At 49.6% G+C, this 21706-nt stretch overlaps 1 protein-coding gene across 1 annotated transcript; it reads right to left on the reverse strand.

Annotated features, from left to right (window-relative positions):
• Nucleotides 1–10957: 10957 nt before the first annotated feature.
• LOC108515673 (PVR cell adhesion molecule) lies at nucleotides 10958–20190 on the reverse strand (the record flags this gene model as incomplete). Its single annotated transcript, XM_017852762.1, is given in 4 exon segments — nucleotides 10958–11662; nucleotides 12451–12587; nucleotides 15953–16070; nucleotides 19809–20190. Coding segments are annotated over 4 exon segments (825 nt in total), but the record flags the coding sequence as incomplete, so codon positions are not given.
• Between the last annotated feature and the right edge of the window lie 1516 nt (nucleotides 20191–21706).

Consider the following 21706-nt stretch of genomic DNA (forward strand, 5'->3'; position numbering starts at 1 on the left):
CTACCCCAGACCCTACACTTACAGGCTACCTGGACCTCAGTCTTGCCTTCATAGTCCATTCAGGTTGATTGGTAACGGCTTATTGGTAGGTGCCACTGTCTGTAGGCTGGGCGCGGCGCAGCACCATAGAACATTGGGGAAGCCACGATGTCTCGCTGTCATGGCCTGCCATCCCTTGGGGCCGTTGTATCCCAGGGGTGTAGGTAATAGCCTCGGCCTCCATAATCTCCTCCCAAGTTACAATTGAAGTCCTGGAGGTGTCTGGACACCCTGGACTGGACAGGAGAAGGTCCTGGTTCTTTTGAGGCTGCTCTGGAATCTTCTGGATATGGAGGGCTGCCTGGGGCCTTGGAGCATCCGGCAGGACCAGGATTGGGGCTGTGGAAGTTATAGGGAAGGGCTGAGATCAGGGGTTTTTGCCAGGGACCATGGCATGTCCTCTCTAGACAGAGATCTTCAGCGGAGCAAGGACTTGAGTGCTGCTCATTTGGAAACAATGCTGGGATTGATTAGTGATGTCTGCCCTGGGTGCAGGTGTGGGAACACAGCATGGATACATAGATTGCCATCCTATTGATCCAGAAGGTTTTTTACTTGAGATGGCTGCTGTGGCCCCTGCTTCTAAACCACATGGACTCTCTGAATTCATTCATTCTTTATTCACAATACTTCAGGTATACGTAATATATAAGCCATAATACCAACTATATATAATACATCTAAACTTCCTTCAATTTCTAGACACTGGAGATATAGCAGGGAACCAAACATACATAAATTCCTGACTTCATGGTCCTAACATTATAGAAAATTCCATAGATAAAATGGTAATGAGGCTGTGATTCTGTTGCCCCTCCCGCATCTCACTCTAATTTCATCTTCTCAGGTAATCTTCCCCGACTTCTAAGAGGAAACTTCAATCTCTGGGCTGAGTCCCCATTTCTCCCCTCGGCCTTTAGGGTCTATTTCCTCCTTACCTGAGAGCAGAAGGCTCTTTGAGAAGCAGCCCTGGGTCCCCATGGGAATCTCCATCTTGGCGTCTTGTGGAAATGCCAAGGGGCCACGAGCTGGACACTAAGGGGGCCAGAGGGGTGGGCCCTGGCTGTCTGAAGTAGGCCAGCTCAGTGGGGATCCCAGGGTGCCTTAGAGACACTGCTGAGGCTGGCCCAGCCCCCGCATGCCCTGTCCATGGGCTCTGGAGGCTCCACCTATACTCCCTGGGATGGAAGCACAGACAGAGGTTGAACCAGTTTTTCAGGGTGACTGGGGAACTTCCCAGGACTCCTCCCCTGACCCTCTTCAACCTCTTTTTCTCACTCAGCGTGACTACAACAGCAGTCACTATAGCAATAATCATAGCAACCTCTGTTTGAACAATTCCCCTGGGTTTGCTCAAACACACACTACCTCATTCAGCAGCCACCATAAATAACTGTTCCCATTGCACAGATGTGGAAACAGAGGCCCAGGAAAAGACGCAAGTCTGCCAATAGACAGAGGTGGGATTTCACCTGTGACTGACTCACTTGAAGGCTCTGAGACAGGCCAGGTGCGGTGGCTCACGCCTGTAATCCCAGCCCTTTGGGAGGCCAAGTTAGGTAGATCATAAAGTGAGGAGTTTGAGACCAGCCTGGCCAACATGATGAAACCTTGTCTCTACTAAAAATACAAAAATTAGTCAGGCGTGGTGGTGGGCGCCTGTAATCCCAGCAACTGTGTAGGCTGAGGCAGGAGAATCACTTGAATCTGGGAGGCAAGGGGTTGCAGGGAGCTGAGACGGCGCCACTGCACGCCAGCCTGGGTGACAGAGCGAGACATTGTCTCAAAAAAAAATATTGAATAGGCCAGGTGTGGTGGCTCATGCCTGTAATCCTAGCACTTTGGAAGGCAGAGGCAGGCAGAGATCACTTGAGGTCAGGAGTTTGAGACCAGTCTGGACAACAGGATGAAACCTTGTCTCCACTAAAATACAAACATTAGCTGGCCGTGGTGGCGCACACCTGTAATCCCAGCTACTTGGGAGGCTGAGGCAGGAGAATCGCTTGAACCCAACAGGTGGAGGTTATAGTGAGCGGAGATTGTGCCACTGCACTCCAGCCTGGGCAACAGAGCAAGACTCCATCTCCAAAAAAAAAAATTGATTGAATATATATATATAATATATGTAAAAGTGTATATATGTGTATAAATATGTATATATAAATGTATATACGTGTGTATATATATATTCAAAGTAATTAAAATTAACTGCATTAAAAAATGCAGTTCCTCAAACTAGCCACTTTCAAGTGCTCACTAGCCTCATGTGATCAGTGGCTACTCCACTGAACTGCACAGACAGAGAACGTTTTTTTCATCATCATCTCAGAAAGTTCTGTTCGGGAGCGAGAGCTGACCTTGGGAGCCAAGGCAGGCGGTGCCAGGCATTTGTACCCGGTGAGGTCCATTGGGAAGAGACAGCTAGGTCGGGGTGTGGCATATCCATAGCACTTTGTGTGTGTCTGAGTGTTCCGGACAGACACACGTCTTCAGCTTGTCGGGGTGATGGTATCTTCTAGAGGCCTCAGGTTGAGGCAGATCAGGAATCTTGACGTTGAACTGCCTTGAAGGATGGAGCGGCCCGGCTATAGACTGAATGGCTGCAGACTCCAGGGCAGCTCTGCCGTGAACTAGTGAGTCTGGCTGAAAACCTGGTTCTACTACCATTTGGCTGGGGATTTTGTGGCAAATGATTTCACCTCTCTGGGCCTCAGTTTCCTCCGCTGGACAATGGGGATAAGCATCACCACCTCACAGGGATGTTGGGAGAACTGGATGCAAGAGGCCTGGCAAATAAGCAACAAATGCCTGTCATTGTTATTATTATTGTTGTTGACCTTGTCTTTGGACTTGCCCATCTCCCACATTGCCCCACCCCTCGTGACCCTGCTCAAGAGAAGTGTGTTTTCCCTGGAGGGATTTCCAATCCTCCACAGCCTCAATGTTCCTTAATGCCAGGAAGATTTCATGCTGGGTTCATGGGGTCAGAGTACCCTCAGCATCCACCTTCAATCCTTTTTTTTTTTTTTTTTTGAGACAAATTCTCGCTCTCTCCCCCAGGCTGTAGTGCAGTGGCACGATCTCAGCTCACTGCAACCTCCACCTCCTGGGTTCAAGCGATTCTCCTGCCTCAGCCTCCCTAGTAGCTGGGACTATAGGTGCACACCACCATGCCCGGCTTATTTTTGTATTTCTAGTAGAGACGAGGTTTCACCATGCTGGCCAGGCTGGTCTGGAACTCCTGACCTCAGGTGATCCACCCACCTCAGCCTCCCAAAGTATTGGGGTAACAGGCATGAGCCACCGTGCCCGGCCATTCAATCCTTCCTGCAGTTTTGTAGTTTCCTTGGTCTGTCTCCTGGAGAGAGGTTGCTGCAAACCCAGCAGTTATTTTCAGGCATGGATTAAGCAAAGCCAGCTATTCTGGATTTTCCGGTGGCTGGATTCTACTCCCCCTCTGTCTACTTCCCTGCCTCCCTCCCTTTCTCCCTCCCTCCCTCTCTCTCTCTCTCTTCTCCCTTTCAAACAAGGACTTCGATTCCTTTTGTATTATTAAAAGAAGAGTCAAGGTTTAATGCAGAACTTTTAGGCAGTACTTAAAAGAGAATACAATTCAAACATGTTCCAACCACCCAGACAGAAGTAGTCACTGCTGGTAATAGAGGTCTAGACTTCCATCTTGTCCTGCAGCCTCCATCCGGGCCTCTCCCCAGCCCCAGAGGGCAGGTCCTGATTGGTCCAGCCATCCAGGCGGTCCTATTCTTTTGGCCAGGGATTGGTTAAGCGGTGGGCAGCACTGGTGAATGAGACCAGAAAAGACACTGCTGGGTGAGGTTTCTGCTGCTGGGTGAGGTTTCTCCTTCCTACAAAGGCTCACCCAGGTAGGGATGGGCAGCTTCTCTGGGTCTGAGTCTGGATGTGATGCCCGGAATGCAGCAGCCATCTTGGCACCAGAGGGTGATGCCAATATATGGAGGAAAGCAGAACAAACAGCAGAACAGCAGAACTGGGCCCTGCATGCCGTGCCCGGAGTTGAGCCAGATAATCCAGTTCTTTTTTTTTTTTTTTTTTTTAAGACGGAGTCTCACTCTTGTCACCCAGGCTGGAGTGCAGTGACTCGATCATGGCTTACTGCAACCTCCACCTCCTGGGTTCAAGGGATTCTCCCACCTCAGCCTCTTGAGTAGCTGGGATTACAAGCATGCATGACCAGGTCTGGCTAATTTTTTTTGTAGAGACAGGGTTTCACTACGGGCTAGTCTTGAACTCCTGCCCCAGGCTGGAGGCAGGCCGGACTCGCTCACTGCAAGTCCACCTCGGGTTACGCATTCTCCTGCCTCAGTCTCCCGGAGTAGCGGGACTACAAGGCGCCTGCCACCTCGCCCGGCTAGTTTTTGTCCTTTTTTAGTAGAGACGGGGTTTCACCTTGTTAGCCAGGATGTCTCGAGCTCCTGACCTCGTACCGCCCGTCTCGTAGAGACAGGGTTCATATGGGCTGGTCTTGAACTCCTCAACCTCAAGTGATCCACCCGCTCAGCCTCCCATTACAGGCGTGAGCCACTGCGCCCAGCCCATAATGTTTTTTAAAAAGTTAGATTTCAGTAGCATAGGCATTTTCACCACAAGCAATCAGTAACCCAGAGGCTTCTGGGACCTCACAGCTCCTCAAGGGGAGATCATTATCGACCTGAAAAGATTCCCGACTCCCATGCAGGAGCAATGCGGAGGGAGGGTGTCCAGTGTTTTAGCCCCTTTATGGATCTCCATTATACCCCTCCCCAACCAAGACTCTGATATGGATAGTTGCGGTTTTCTTAACCTTACTATAAGTTTATACAACACCTATACCAAAATTCTGGGCCCACTCTCCATTCCTGGCTCTGTGGACTCCAAGGATGCCCCCTCCCTCCAGAAAGAGATCATCACCTACGTCGCTGGTAGGAACAGAACTCAGCACAACTTCTGTGAGGGTTCATTTGTCAATATCTATCACAATGACAAGAAACAAACTCTTTGGGCCAGCAATTCCACCTCCAGGACTGTGTCCTACACTCAGGTGTCGACATGAGCTAAATGACAGTGTGCATTGGCCAGGCACGGGGGCTTATGCCTATAAATCCCAGTATTTTAGGAGGCCGAGGCAGGAGGATTGTTTGAGCCCAGGAGTTTGAGACCAGCCTGGGCAAGATGGCAAGATTCCTGTCTCTAAAATAAATAAATAAATAAACAAAATAAATGACAGTGTCTAAAGTTATTCACCACAACATTGTAATAGTAAAAGGCTGGAAATGATACAAACGCCTGTCCTTAGGGGCCTCGTTAAAAGAGCCCTGTAAATCCCTCCCATGGAACACGAGGTGGCTGTAGAACAACTAAGGTTGTAAGAACAACAACTCTGAATTACCAGAAACTGAGCAACAAAAGTAAGGTCCAGGGCGGGCGCGGTGGCTCACATCTGTAATCCCAGCACTTTGGGAGGCCGAGGCAGGAGAAGCACTTGAGCCCAGGAGTTCCAGACCAGCCTAGGCAACATAGTGAGATGCCCATCTCTACAAAAATTTTTAAAAAATTTAGCCAGGTGGGGTGGCGCCCACCTATAGTCCCAGCTATTTGGAAGGCTGAGATGGAAGGATCGCATGAGCCCAGCAGGTCGAGGCTGCAATGAGCCATGATCAGGCCACTGCACTCCAGCCTGGGCCTCAAAGTGAGACTCTGTTTCTAAAATAAATAAATAAATAATAAATAAATAAAGTGTACTATTCAATGGTTTTAAAATTAATTTTCAAAAATTGTGGTTAAAATGAGATAACAGAAAATTTGCCATTTTAGCTATTTTTGAATGTATGATTCAGTGGCATTCATTACATTCACAGTGTTGTGTAAAACTGGATATCCACATGCAAAAGAATGGAGCTGGACCATTACACTCTAAACACAAATTAGAACGGATCCCTCAGGTCTTTTTATAACTTCCAGTTTTGGGAAGTTTCTGTACTATCTAATTTAAAAAAATTAGCTTGGCATGGGGAGGGGCACCTGTGGTCCCAGCTACTTGGGAGGCTGAGGTGGGAGGATTGCTTGAGCCCCGGAGTTAGAGGCTATAAGCTATGATCGTGCCACTGCACTCTAGACTGGGTGACAGTAGACACTGTCTCTTAAAAAACAAAAAAAACCCCAAAAAACAAAGACAAGCTGTTCCTAAGGTGCCTGGGAATCCCAGCCCTCACAGCCTTCTTCATTTAGCATCTTGCTTCCATGCCTCTGGTTCCATCCCATGTGGTGATGGTACATATGAAACCTGTCTCCTCCTTAATTTCCACAAGAAACCCCATTGTGGCCGGGCGCGGTGGCTCAAGCCTGTAATCCCAGCACTTTGGGAGGCCGAGACGGGCGGATCACGAGGTCAGGAGATCCAGACCATCCTGGCTAACACGGTGAAACCCCGTCTCTACTAAAAAATACAAAAGCTAGCCGGGCGAGGTGGCGGGCGCCTGTAGTCCCAGCTACTCGGGAGGCTGAGACAGGAGAATGGCGTAAACCCGGGAGGCGGAGCTTGCAGTGAGCTCAAAGCCGGCCACTGCACTCCAGCCCAGGCGACAGAGCAAGACTCCATCTCAAAAAAAAAAAAGAAAGAAAGAAACCCCATTGCACACAGCCACTGGAGGTAAATAAATAAATAAATAAGCTTTAATGAGATTCCTGGGCGGCTGGAGAAAGACAAGGAGCTTATTTGGCACCAAAGCAACCATGTTCCTTTGTCCTCCCCAATCTGTGGGTCCACTGGCTCATACCCCTTGAACCCTTTGCCACTGCCATCCTGTCTGTTCCTATCTCTTCCCCCAAAAACGCTCTCTGTTCCCGCACTCTTCCATCTCTGTTCCAACAGCAAATCCTCCCGTCCGCTTATTTTGCTCTTGCCGGAGCAGCTCAGGCTTGTATTCTCATTTAGCATCATGGCCAAGGTCTTTTCTCCCTCAAGATTTTCCCAAACAGTTTTCTTTATAAGAGGAATTCTGGTGTCGCCCTCAAGATCATAGACCCTTTTTAAAGTAAACTTGTCAGTTGCAATCCTGAGCGCTCGGCCTCCTGGGTCTTGGGTCGCATCCATCTTGGTCCTGTACGAGCGTGTCCTGAGCAACTGCAGTGCCGCTCCACCCTGTCCCCCTTCCCCGTTGAGCCTCTGGAAAAGCATTATGCCTTCTTTTGTGGTTTTTTCTCCAGCCCAGCTCGCTGGCTGGCAGATGCTGGCTGAAAGTGGCTGCAGCTGACTACCCTCCTTCAAGTTCACGTCCAGTAGTTTCTCTGCTCCTTGGACATGCCCCAGGCAGCTGCTTGCGGCCTGAGTTCACCTCTGGTGGGGGGGGACCAGGGGTCAGTGGCTATTTCTTGTAACCACAGAGATCTGGACGGATACAAGGAATTGGAAGCTCAAGGCCAGAGGCCCAAATTTTTATCCAAAATTCTCTGGTGGTCCACACCCTTCTGTGTGGTCTGCTATCAGTAGAGGCTTAACTCTGCCCAAAGAAAATCAGGCCCTTCTTATCCCTCAGCTCCTGGGCATTCATCTCTAAGCCCTTGGAATATCCTGCCTGGTAGCTGATCTGAGAGTACTTGGGCCACTCCTGGGCCCACCATCAAAATAGATGTGGAATTTTATGGTGGGGGACTTGGGCCCACAACGGGGTATTGGCCGTTGACGTATGAGGTCAGTCATGTGGGTGGTGATGCTTAATTCAGCCACTTTGGGAGGCCAAGACGAAGTATACTTGAAGCCCAGAATTCAAGGACCAGACACACACAAGGGCAAACACAGACCATCAATACAAACATAATAACAACATACAAATCTACACAGAACATGCTCAGGAGGCACAAGAAAGGAAGGGATGAAACAAGAATACAACACATGACATGTAAAAACAACAGAGCTGAGAGTACAACACAACAAAAAGCCAGACACAACAGTCCAACACAACAAAAAAATCTACAAAAACGAACATTCGAGTGAGCTGCCTCTGACAGGGCAAAAACAAAACATCAACACATGTAAACACAAATAGAACAAGACCAACACAATAGACTACCACTGGAACAACTAACAAAAAAAAGCCGCCGCCTCATCATCTCAAACAGAGAACATACTGTGCACACATACACACAACACATACAATTCATTCTAAAACACACAATGTACAAACACTAAAACACAACAACATAACAGCCACATTTCCTGAACAAAAACACCCCTATCCTAGCAGAAACAAAAATCAGGAACAGAAACATTGACACACACAACCCCCTCAAAGATAACAGCAACAACACAGGGAACACAAGAGAGAATCTACATACACAAAGAATCACACATGGAACACAAAATACACACACAAATCAATACACACAAACACACAACAGTGGTCACCACATACAACACACAGCGGCCTCTCTGCTCACACATATACTAGAAAATCCCCCACACTTATATACACAAGGGACACAAACATAACTCTTCCCCACCAAAAGCCATGGTGGCAGCAGACACAACACACAACACACATACAACAAAACAAGGGGCGTGCTTCTCAAGAAACATGGAGTACAAAACAGTGGATATATACAAGAATTACACCTAACACACACACAGACCAGACAACAGACGTCATTCACATAGACAATACAACAACACAGATGCACAACAGGAACACACAACCACAACAAGACAGAATCTACATACAGAACCAACACCCACAAACACAACACACACATTAGCCGAGGCGCCTGAAAACACAACACTTAACCTGGAAAGAAAAGATAGACAGAGGAGCATAGAGAGACTGGAGGCAATGGGAAGACATGCCTGGGTGTTCCAGGGCCTGAAAATGTCAAGTTCTGCCCTCTGCTATTACAAGGGGCGCCCATTTCCACTTTGGTATCCGTGGAAGTGCAGGGATGGTGGTGCTTCTTTGTTAAGGATCTGGTACACAAATCACTTGGGTTATTATATCCATAAATATCGAAAACACACAAACATACAACCAGATGGATGGTTTCAAATTCCAACACAGTTCCTTAGGACTGGTGTGACCTGACAAGTGGACTTAACCTCTGTGTAACAGAGTTTCCTGGACTATTCAACAAGGCAAATAGTAGTTATTATTCAGCAAATGGTAAATGTCTACTTTGTGCCAGGTACATTCTACGTGCTGAGAACACAGCTGTGAACAAGAGATAAAAATCCCTGTTCTTGGCCAGGCGTGGTGGCTCACGCCTGTAATTCCAGCACTCTGGGAGGCTGAGGTAGGCAGATTGCTGGAGTCTAGGAGTTTGAGACCAGCTTGGACAACACAGCGAAACTCCATCTCTACTAAAAATATAAAAAATTAGCCAGGCGTGGGAGCGCATGCCTGTAATCCCAGCTACTTGAGAGGCTGAGGTGGGAGAATCACCTGAACCTGGGAGGTTGAGGCTGCAGTGAGCCAAGATCACACAACTGCACTACTCCAGTCTGGGCAACAGAGTGAGATCTTGTCTCAAAAAGAAAAAAAGAACAAAAAACAAAAAACAAAAACCTGCTCTTGTGCAGTTTATGTTAATAATAACAATAATAGGCCGGGCGCGGTGGCTCATGCCTGTAATCCCAGCACTTTGGGAGGCCGAGGCGGGCGGATCACAAGGTCAGGAGATTGAGACCACGGTGAAACCCCGTCTCTACTATAAATACAAAAAATTAGCCGGCACGGTGTTGGGCGCCTGTAGTCCCAGCTACTCAGGAGGCTGAGGCAGGAGTATGGCGTGAATCTGGGAGGCGGAGCTTGCAGTGAGCCGAGATTGCGCCACTGCACTCCAGCCTGGGGGACAGAGTGAGACTCTGTTTCAAAAAAAAAAAAAAGATAATAATAATAACAATAATAGTAATAATAGCAATAACAATCATAGCTAATCCATACCCGGTATGTGGCTTACAATGTGCCACCTGCTGTGTTAAGTGTTTTACTGTATTATGAGGTACCGTCACCCCATTTTACAGATGAGGAAACTGAGTCATACAGATTAAGCTATTTGCCTACGGTGACATCACTAATCAAGCAGTAGCTCGAGGGCCCAGATACAGGCAGTTTGGCTCTGGAGTTGACACATTGAATCACGCAGCAAACACTTCCTCAAGTACCTCTTTTATGCCTAGCCCAATGGTAGGTGGTCCTGGGGACATAGTCATGACAGTGACAGCCTCAGGTCTGCTCTCTTGGGGCTCACAGTCCACTGGGGAAGACAAACAAGTGCCCCACAGTGATGACCCAGAATGGGCAAGGCTGGGATGGGAGAGCCTAGTGGATGCTTGGCCCATGCTTGGGGGTCAGGGAGGGCTTCCTGGAGGAGGCAGCATCCACCCAGGATGTGACAGAGCAGCTTTGTTTAGTGGTTGAGGGAAAAGCTTGGTAGTCAAAGATCTGGCTTCTTCTCCCCATCAACCACTTTCCAGCTGTTTCACCAGGTAACTTCATCTCTCAAAGCAAATATTTCCTCCTCTGTAAAATGGGGCTCACGGGAGAACCACTTTGCTGGGTGATCCTTGAGGAGATTGTACAGGCCAGGTGTGGTGGCTCACGCCTGTAATCCCAGTGCTTTGGGAGGCTGTGGTGAGTGGATCACATGAGGCCAGGAGTTCGAGACTACCCTGGCCAACATGGCAAAACCGTGTCTCTCCTAAAAATACAAAAATTAGCTGGGCACGGTGGTGCGTGCCTGTAATCCCAGCTACTCGGGAGGCTGAGGCACGAGAATCGCTTGAACCTGGGAGGTGGAGGCTACAGTGAGCCAACATCACGCCACTGCACTCCAGCCTGGGCGACAGAGAGAGAGCCTGTCTCAAAAATAAATAAATATATAAATAATAAAAAAAATTAGAAATTAAAATCGAGGGGGTTATACACACAAAGTGGCACGTAGATGGTGCTCAGCAAAGTATCGCTCCTTTGATTACAGAATTAGCTGGCACACTTCTCCAGAAGGAGCCATGGGAGGGTGCTCCAGGCAGGGGAACGGCCTGTGCAAATCTCGAGGTATGACAGCATCAGACCCTTTTAGAGCTGAGGATCAGAGGTGCCAGTTCCTACCAACTTCTCCTAGTTGAACAAGGCAGAGGGAGTAAGGCTGAGGGGTTAGGCATTATTTCACCCTCTATCCATCTGGCAGGGACTCCCACATCACCTGAATTAAATTCCAAAGTCCCTACCATGGCCTTAAGGCCCTATATGCTCTTCTCCCACTCTGTAAATAAGATTTGTAAATGAACCAGTGAACGAGACTCCCTGGCTCCGAGACTCCCTGGCTGTGCACCCTCATCAGTCAAATGGGGGAAACCTCATGGCAGTGGGGTGATGATTCAGTGAGAGGCACATGGGAAGGACTCAGCACAGAGCCCAGCACATAGTAGGTGCTCAATTATGGCAGCTCTGGTGATGCTCACTCGAGGGAGACAGATGATGGTGCCAAAGGAACTCACGGGAACATCTGGACCGATAGAAATAAAGCCCGATCCCCAGGAGGGTGAGAAGAATCACGATTCCCAGAATCAGGAAGATGATGACGTTACTGGACATGCCTGAGGGCTCACTGGGAGGTCCCTCTGAAAGAGAAGGAAACAGGTATTTAGGTAAGAAAACTCTTAGGGTTTATCTCTCATTCTTGAAATGGCATCTCGAATTTCCTTGGGGAGCCACCACTCCACCTGCCTCAGTCTAGTTAATTTAGGTGGACTGGATCCCACCCTCTGGTTCCTAGAATGGGACTTTGACACAGGCCTGGCCAATCAGAATATTCCATTCTCCCTGGCTGCTATGATTGGTTCATAGGTGGGCTGTGGCTTAAGCTGTGCCAATGAGAGCCAGCCCTGGGACTTTGGCTACAGTTATTGAAAGTGGTGTTTTTTTTTCTCCTGCTGTTGCTATTCTGGTAGGATGTGAGCCTGTTGCTGCTGAGAGCCATCTTGCTTCAAAGCCTGCCTGAGAATAAAGCCAGTATAACAAAAAGAGACAAGAGATGTACAAAATAAAAGTTTCTAAATAAGTCCTAGGTATACATGGTTGGAGCCTCAGGGTCTACTAACTAAGGGATTTCATAAGTCTGTGTTGTTTGTTTTGTTAGACTACTTTGAGTTGTTTTCTTCAATTCACTTGGATAGGGTCTGCTATCATTTGGAATTGCCTGAGTCCCTGGAGGATTTCACTCTATCACCTTGTGTGTGTGGAGGATGTGTCAGCGCGAACAAACGGCACCAGTGTATAGGTATGGAGGTTACAGGGGTAGTACACTGGCCAGGGCCTTTTGTGAGAAGGCTTAGGAGGAGCAGAGAACTGAGAGGGAACCCTGCATTGCCTGTCCTTGTCCCTTTCTCTGACCCAGGGAGTTCCTCACCCTTTTGACCTGGCGGTCAGTTCTGCTGCTGAGCTCCTAGCTTGGTGACGTTGCAGATGAAAGTTGTGTGATTGGTTTGCCCCGGACGGATCAGGGCTGGGCACCCTGGGCCAAGCGAAGGTGGCAGGCCCATGGTCCTGGAGCGACGAAAGGTGAGGAGGGGTCTGCTGCGGCGGAGTGATCAGTGTTGGCACTCACGGCGGCCAGACCGCACCCTTCGATAAGGGAAAGCGAGCCCCACTCTGCGCGTCCCTGACTCCCACACCCAATCCATTACAATCCGTCGGCCCGCCTTCGTCTATCCAGATCCACGTCTCAGGCTTCAGGCCCACCCTCCTCTCTGTGCGGGGGCTCCGGGCCCCAGACCGCCTCCACACTGGGCTCTGTTTTGCCTGCCCCCTCATCTTTTCCCCACATGGCCACAGAGGGTTCGCCTGTGAACCCTGAAAGCAGGCCCGCCCTCAGTCAGTACCCTGCGGGCCGCGCTCAGAGTTAAACCGGAGCTTCTCCTCCAGGCCCACTGATCTGGTCCTGCTCTCTGCCCACGTTTTCCATTACTTTCCGCTGTTGCTTCAGCCTCGGCATCCCAGTGGCCTCCTTGTTGGTCCTCAAACTCTCCAGTAGGTGTCGTGTGTTTGCTTATGCAGGGCTGATGGATAGAAACGGGTTTGCCCTGCTGTTCCCTTGCCCCAGGCTTTCCCCCAGGTACCCGCGAGCTCACCTCATCTCTTCAGGCTTGCTGGATGTCACTTAGTAACTCACTTGGCACCTATTTCACTGCGACGATCACCCTTCCTTCCTTCTCCTCTCCTTTTATTTTCTTTTTTTTTTGAGACAGGGTCTCCACTCTGTCACCCAGCCTGGAGGCGTGATGCCATCTTGGCTCCTGCAAACCCTCCACCTCCTGGGTGACAATCTCCACTCAGCCTCCTGAGTGCTGGACTCAGGTGCGTGCCACAACCCGGCCATTTTTTATGTTTTTTGGTAGAGATGGGTTTTTGCATGTTGGCCGGCTGTCTTGAATCTAGCCTCAAAAGTTGTCCTCCATCTCTGCCTCCCAACTGTGGGATATACAGGCATGAGCACGGCACCGTCCATCCTTGTCTGCTTTTCTTTTCACGGTTTTATCACCATTGTGCACACACTCACACCTCATGCTTTATCTTGTTCTTGTTTCTTTCACATATAGAATGGAGCTCCACATGGGACGATTTGGGTCTGTTTTTCGCCAACGTATGTCGGTTAGTTGCCCCTTGGCTTACTTATACAGTAAGTAGTCAAGAATATAGCGTTTAATGAACAGAGGTGAGGAGGATGGAAGCATTGGGCTTTGGCCTCTGCAGAGCTGGATGCAAACGCAGCCATCCGCTCAAGAGGCTGATTGTGTGGCACTTTGAGGCGGACAGTAAAGGCACCCATCACACCATTGAAACCTATTGACCAGCAATTCCTTCATTGACAATTGCTGACAAGTGCCACTGGGGGATGGTCACCACCATGGTCATTTGCAGAGTTGAAAATGGAAAATGACATCTGTGTCCTCTCCTGGGGACTGGGTTTAAATACTGATGTCATCCTCATATGTGGAATCCCTTCCCTGCCCTTTTGGGCGGCCCAGGAGAGAGGATTGCTTGCGTACAGGAGTTCAAGACCAGGCTCTGAGACATAGTGAGATCCTGTCTCTATTCTTAATTGTTTCTTTTTTTTTTAATTGATGGACTCCCGGCAACATTTAAAAAGGGCCGGTTAGCCGGAGTGGTGGTGTGTGCCTGTAGTCCAGCTATCTTGGGAGAGCTGAAGCTGCGAGGGGATCCTTGAGCCAGGAGTTTCAAGGCTGAGTGAGCTGTGATTGGCCACTGCTTCCGCCTGAGCAAAGAGTGAGGCCCTGTCTCAAAAAAAAAAAAAAAAAACCGGGGCGCTGGGGTTGCTCTGAGTGTATAATATGATGATGGATGATAGAGGGACCCGAGGATCACAGAAACATTGATAAATGCAGCACTGTAAAATGTTAGTGGGGGAATCACGTGGTGGTCTTAGTGCTCACTGGAAATTCTATGTTTTTTCTGTATGTTTGCAGTCTTCTTATACAATGTGGGGGAAATGGATCTAGTGTGAGCTCTATGTGCTTTGACAAGGAAAGGTATTCACAAGATTCAGGGAAAAGTTCAAATTACTATGTTATAGCATATTCCGTCTTTTTAGAAAGAGAGAAAAGACAGAAAGATGCATAATAGGCGTCACTGGGTATTTCTGGAGGGGCTGGTACATTCACTATGGTGCTACTTTCTTGTTTTTGCTATTAACTAATTGGTTGATTTTCTACGGTGAACAAGTTAGTTTTGTAATAAGGAAAAAGACGTAAGGCTAGGCGAGGTGGCTCACACCTGCAATCCTAGCACTTTGGGAGGCTGAGGTGGGTTGATTGCTTGAGCCCAGGAGTTGGAGACCAGCCTGGGCAATGTGGCGAAACCCTGTCTCCGCAAAAAAATACAAAGAAATTAGCTGAGTGTGGTGGTGTGTGCCTGTAGTCCCAGCTACTCAGGAGGCTGAGGTGGGAGGATCACCTGAGCCCAGGGAGGTCCAGGTTGCAGTGAGCTATGATCACACCGCTGCACTCCAGCCTGGGCGACAGAGCCCCTTCTTTAAAAAAAGAAAAAAGGCGGTTCAGTAAAATTATGTAAATTATGTATTATAAAATTTTGTATTGTCCCTTTGCCTTTTCCTCACCCTACTCTTGACCCCAGCTTCAGTATGAATCTGGGGAAATCTTATCGCTGTGAGCCTCAACTTTCTCATCTACACAATGGGGATAGTACTTGCTCTGTCCGGAGATAACCAAGTAGGTTACACAAGGTGATGGTGAGGTGGTTACAGTTTAGAGTGGAGGCATCCAATCTTTTGGCTCCCTGGGCCACACTGGAAGAAGAAGAACTGTCTTGGGCCACACATAAAATACACTAACACTAATGATAGCTGATGAGCTAAAAAAAAATTTGAAAAAAAAAATCTCACAATGTTTTAAGAAAGTTTACAAATTTTGCGGCCTGCAGGTTAGACATGCTTGGCCAAGAGGCGGAGGACCAGCTTTGGAGCCAGGCGCTGATTCAAGGGCTGCTTCTGCCCTCTCGTGGCTGGTCTTTAACCTGGGCATGGCATCAGCAGCTGACTCTGCACAGCATGGGGTCACGTGGGATTCCGGGGAAGTACCGGGCACAGAGTAGGCACACCCCAAAGAGCAGGTGCATCCACCAGCCAGGATTAAACCACCTGCTAAACGCCTCAACTGGAAAACAGAGATGTCAAAACAGAGATGCCCCCCATTGGGGGACCCCGAAGTCAACCTCCTCTTTTTTTCTTTTCTGAATTCTCCTCCTCTCTTAGACCAGGATTCCAGGCCCCCAGCCTCTCCTCCCTCAGACCCAGGGGTCCAGGCCCAGCCCCTCCTCCCTTAGACCCACAAATCCACACCCCCAGCCCCTCCTCCCTGAGACCCAGGACTCACGTGCTCCAGTTGTAGCCTGTGGGCTCCGGGTTGCTGCGAGCGTCGCAGGTCAGGGTGGCCTCATTCTGGCTGAGGTACCAGTTGTTATCATAGCCAGAGATGGATACCTCTGGGGGGTCTGCAGGAAATGGACACAGAGGTTCAGAGACAGGGAGCCTTTGGGGAGCCAAGGGCTATGTGGGATTCACATCACTGCAGGAAAAGGCCTGGGGATATTTGGAAAACAGCAGGAGCTGGAGAGGCCTAGGAGTCTAGGGAGATGGGGTGCCGCAGAGAGCAGAAGCCTGGGAGTCTTTGGTCAGTGGGCACATGGAGAGGGCTTCTGAGGACCTGCTTTTCTCCACTAGCTTTCCTGGGTAGGCTGGACCAGGCATGTCTTGGGTGTCCTGCAGGAAAAGGCCTCCTCCTTTTCTCACTCATAGGCAATGACCACTCATAACACACGGCAGTGTATTCAAGGCTCCGACAAGTCCTGTGGGAAAAAGTCCTGGATAACCCTGCTCTAGGCTGCTGCTCAGCCATCCCAGATCTGATTTCAACGTCCTCAGGGGGCAGGCCAATGGGACAGGGTTTTTTGGGGGGTGAGGGGTAGGAGTCAGTGCAGATCTCCTCCTCCTCGCTCAGACCCAGTGACAGTGTTGAGGGACTCCAGTATAGACAGTACCTGAGGGAATCTGTGTACCACTTGCCTGGCAGGGGAGTAGGCAGTATAGACAATGATGGGAGGAACAGTACGAATGATGCTTAGAAGAGCTTGTGTGGATATTACTGATGGGCTCAGTGTAGACAGGGTGTTGGGATATTACAGCAGATGCTATATTGTCAGGCCAGTGTTGAAATGCTGTGGTGGGGGTGAGATCACCCCCACATATAGAGTGTGTCCCTGGGAGCTGGTGAAATTAAGACAGGCACTGTGTGTGTGTAGACAGTATTTGGATGAGCCAGTGTAGACGATGTGGGAGCTTAGACTAGCTGTCCAATGTGGCACTTACTGGCCACATGTGACCACTGAGCACTCGAAATACAGCCAGGCTGAAATACACAGCAGATTTCAAAGGCTTTACTAGGGCAAACTAAATGGGAAAGATCTCAAGAATAATTTTAAAAAAATTACAAGTTGAAATAATATTTTGGGTATATTGGGGTAAGTAAAATCAATTATTAAAATTAACTTTGGCCAGGCTCATGCCTGTAATCCCAGTACCTTGGGAGGTTAAGGCAGGAGGATCACTTGAGCCCAGGAGTTTGAGACCAACCTGGGCAACATAGGGAGATCCTGTCTCTATAACAAATAAAAATAGGCTGGGTGTGGTGACTCATGTCTGTAATCGCAACATTTTGGGAGGCCAAGGTGGGTGGATCATGAGGTCAGGAGTTTGAGACCAGCCTGGCCAACATGGTGAAACCCCGTCTCTGCTACTAATACAAAAATTAGCTGGGCACTGTAGCCAGGGCCTGTAATCCCAGCTACTAAGGAGGCCGAGGCAGGAGAATCGCTTGAACCCGAGAGGCAGAGGCTGCAGTGAGCCGAGATCACGCCACTGCACTCTAGCCTGGGTGACAGAGGAAGACTCCGTCTCACAGACACACACACACACACACACCCCCATGAAAATTAGCCCCACAGGGCATGGTGTCACATGCCTGTAGTCCCAGCTACTCAGGAGACTGAGGCTGAGGTGGGAGGATCAATTAAGACCAGGAGGTTGAGGCTGCAGTGAGCTGTGCCACCGCACTCCAGTCTGGGTGACACAGTAAGACCCCGTCTCAAATAAATAAATAGATAAATAAATAAACAAATACATTTCATCTCTTTCTTTTCTTTTTTTGATTTTGAGACAGAGTCTTGCTCTGTTGCCCAGGCTGGAGTGCAATGGCACGATCTTGCTCACTGCAACCTCGGCCTCCCAGGTTCTAGCAATTCTCCTGCTTCAGCCTCCCGAGTAGCTGGGATTACAGGCACCTGTCACCATGCCTGGCTAATTTTTGCATTTTTTTAGTAAAGACAGAGTTTTACCACATTGATCAGGCTGGTGTGGAATGCCTGACCTCAGGTGAGCCACCTGCCTCAGCCTCCCATAGTGCTGGCGTGAGCCACCATGCCTGGCCTCTTTCTTTTAACTTTTTAATGGGGGGCTGCTGGAGAATTTAAAATCCTATATGCAGCTTGCGTGCTATTTCTGTTAGACAGCACTGGTTAGAGAGTCCCTGGGGCTGTCAGTGGAGATAAACGTGTGGGTGTCAATGTCGATGACGCCGTGAGGGAGCTGGTGGAGGTAACGCTGTGCAGGAGAACCAGGACAGATGCTGTCAGGGGGCCGTCCAGACAGAACACAAGGAGGCCCGTGTGGTGATGTGGGGCGAGACTCCATAGCCTGTAAGTGAGCCAGTGTAGACAAAATTGGGCAGAGGAGCATGGAGACTACACTGGGAGACTCTGCAGACACTGCTTAGGGAAACCAGCACAAACAATGTGGGAAGATCAATGCAGCTAGCACCCAACGGAGACAGTCAATTGTGGCTCAGGGTAACTGGTCGATACAATGTGGGAGGTGAATGCAGACAGTTCTCCAGGGAGTCAGTGTAGACAGTGTCAAGGGGCACTTTAGAGAGTGCCCAGGAGAACCAGTGTAGAAAAAGTGGGGTGTTTATGTAGACAGTGGTCATAGGAGCCAGTGTAGACACCATGGGAGACAGTGAAAACACCCTACAGCTGATGGCCGAAATAGGTGGTGTAGACAATAAGGATAGTGCTGTCTGTGGCCCAGAAGAGCCAGTGTAGACAATGGTAAGGTGGTGTAGAAAATGGACAAGGGGCCAGGTGCAGTGGCTCACGCCTGTAATCTCAGCACTTCGGGAGACTGGGGTGGGAGGATCACTTGAGCCTAGGAGTTTGAGACCAGTCTGGGCAACATAGCAAAACTCTCTGTACAAAAAATTGTAAAATTAGCTGGGCATGGTGGCTGTACCTGTAGTCCCAGTTACTTGGGAGGCTGAGGAAGGAGGATCCCTTGAGCCTGGAAGGTTGAGGCTATAGGAGCCATGATCATGGCCCTACACTCCAGCCTGGGTGACAGAGTGAGACCCTGTCCAAAGAAAAAAAAAAAAAAAAGGCCGGGCATGATGGCTCATGCCTGTAATTCCAGCACACTTTGGGAGGCCGAGGCAGGCAGATCACCTGAGGTCAGGAGTTCGAGAACAACCTGGCCAACATGGTAAAACCTTGTCTCTATTAAAAATACAAAAATCAGACAGGTGTGGTGGCATGCACCTGTAATCCCAGCTATTTGGGAGGCTGAGGTAGGAGAACCACCTGAACTTGGGAGGCAGAGGTTACAGTGAGCCGAGACTGTGCCACTGTACTCCAGCCTGGGTGACAGAGTGAGACTTTATTTCAAAAAAAGAAAGAAAGAAAGAAAGAAATGGACAAGGGTGTGGGTGTAGACAAGAAGGCAGGCAGTGCTGATCGTGGCCAGGAGAACCAGTGTAGCAATGTGGGGAAGGTCATTGTGGATAGTTGCCTGGGGAAGCAGGTGTAGGCAGTTTGGGGGCAGTGTAGACTGTGCTCAAGGGAGTCAACAGAGTGTAGAGTATCCGTGCAGACAGTGGCTAGAGAAGCCAGGGCAGACAATCTGGGTACCAGCATTAACTATGGCCCGAGTAAACTGGTGTAGGCAATAGGGACAGTGTTTATGGCCCAGGGGAGCTGGTGCAGACAATGGTCGTGTAGACAGGAGTCAGGGGAGCCAGTGCAGATGAAGTAAGCAATGCCTACAGTGCCTTGGGGAGTCAGTGTAGACAGTGGTGGGGGCAGCCCAGCAGGGGATCTTGCCGTCGCTGACTCGGGCACACTCACAGTAGACGGTGAGGTTCACAGTCAGCAGCTGAGGCTTCTCAAAGCTCTCGTGCTCCACCTTGCAGGTCACACTCTTGCCGTCCACCTGGCTTGAGGGCACCAAAATCCAGAGGCTGGTGACAGTGACTGTGCCAGACAGGAACCCTGGCGCCTGGCTGGTATTGGGCATCCCGCCCAGGTCTGAGTGCCAGGTGATGTGGGCTGGCGGGCGACCCCCTGTGGAGACGCAGCGGGCCACGGGCACCGGCTTTCCAGTGAGCTGGACCTTCTGAACCTCAGCTGTGTTTTGGGGCTTGGCTGGGAAGAGGAACAAAAGCAACAGGTCATCCAATGAACCCCTCTGTGGTAGAAGGAGGCATTCATTAAGGGTACCGGATGGCAGCTGGGCGGGGTGGCTCATGCCTATAATCCCAGAACTTTGGGAGGCTGAGATGGGTGGATCACTTGAGGTCAGGAGTTCGAGACCAGCCTGACCAACATGGGGAAACTGTCTCTACTGAAAATTAGCCAGGGTGTAGTGGCACACACCAGTAATCCCAGTTACTTGGGAGGCTGAGGCCGGAGAATTGCTTGAACTCGAGAGGTGGAGGTTGCAGTGAGCCGAGATTGTCACTGCTCTCCAGCCTGGGTGACAGAGTGAGATTCTGTCTCAAAAAGAGGAAAAGAAAAAAAAAAAAAAAAGGATACAGGATGGCATGGTTTAAACCCCAGTTGTATCCCTAAGCAGCTGGGTGGTCTTGGGCAAGTCTGTGCCTCAGTTTCCTTGTCTGTCGACAGGGGATAATGATGGCATCACAGGCAATGAGAATATGCAGATGAAGCTCTCAGAATGGCACGTAAGTGCTCCATAAATACTGTTTGCTGGAAAGGGCTGGGGCCCAGCAGTGACCAAAATGGCCCTGGTTCTGCCCTCATGGGTACAGTCCAAGGGGGCAGACAGACTCTTTCCTAGGCAGTGATGACTCGGAGAGGGCAGGGCTGGGAAGGGGAAACCCAAAGGGGGTTATCCTAGTCTGGGGCTCCGTGGAGGAGAGGAAGCCTCAGCTCTGAAGTTGAGAAGGGAAGTGACTTGCCCACGGTGACACAGCTGTAAGCAGCAGAGCTAGGCTTTCCCATAAGGTCTGTCTGACTCCAAAACCACCTTGACCAACTCTTAATCATCATCCTGGTGATTCCCAAACCTGGAACTTGCTTCCCCATCATTACCTGTATTATTTACCGAAGATTTCTCCTTAACTTGACTCGCTGTTTCTGTTTTACCCTCATCCTAAACCACGATACCTGGAATCCCAGGCTTGCTGGAGCGACAAGAGCTGCCTGTGGTCAGGTGTTGTGTGCCAGGCACAGTTCCAAGCCCTTGACATTTCATGAATTTCTCATGCATAGGCCTGGAATAGTTCTTGGCACATAAGCTTAAAAAAACCAAAACAGAACAAAAAACAAGTTGGGTGTGGTGGCACATTCCAGTAATTCCAGCTACAGGGAGGCAGGAGCATCTGTTAGCACAGGAGTTCCAGGCTGCAGTGAGGACCTACCGTGACCACACCACTGTACTCCAGCCTGGGCGACAGAGCTAAGCTCTGGCTCAGAAAAAAAAAAAAAAAACAGGGTCAGTTTTTTTGAATCCTCGTGGTGATCCCCATCCCACAGATGAGGAAACTGAGGCACAGACACTTCTTGCTCAAGTTCCAAGAGGAGGGCCTCATGGAGCTCATGAAAATGGAAGCAGATCCCCTCCTCTTTTGGGTATCAGGATCCTTGCTTTCCTGTCTGTCTGTTTCAACTTTCTCCTTTTTCACCAAATAAAGTAACAGTAACTGACAGCTCTAAGGGGCTCACATGGGTCAGTGGTGAAGCTCTAAGGCTGCACCTGGACACTCAGGACAGCTTTCCAAGGG

The sequence above is a fragment of the Rhinopithecus bieti genome, unplaced genomic scaffold (assembly GCF_001698545.2).
Source record: "Rhinopithecus bieti isolate Rb0 unplaced genomic scaffold, ASM169854v2 scaffold_35865, whole genome shotgun sequence".
In the NCBI taxonomy this organism is placed as follows: Eukaryota; Metazoa; Chordata; class Mammalia; order Primates; family Cercopithecidae; genus Rhinopithecus; species Rhinopithecus bieti.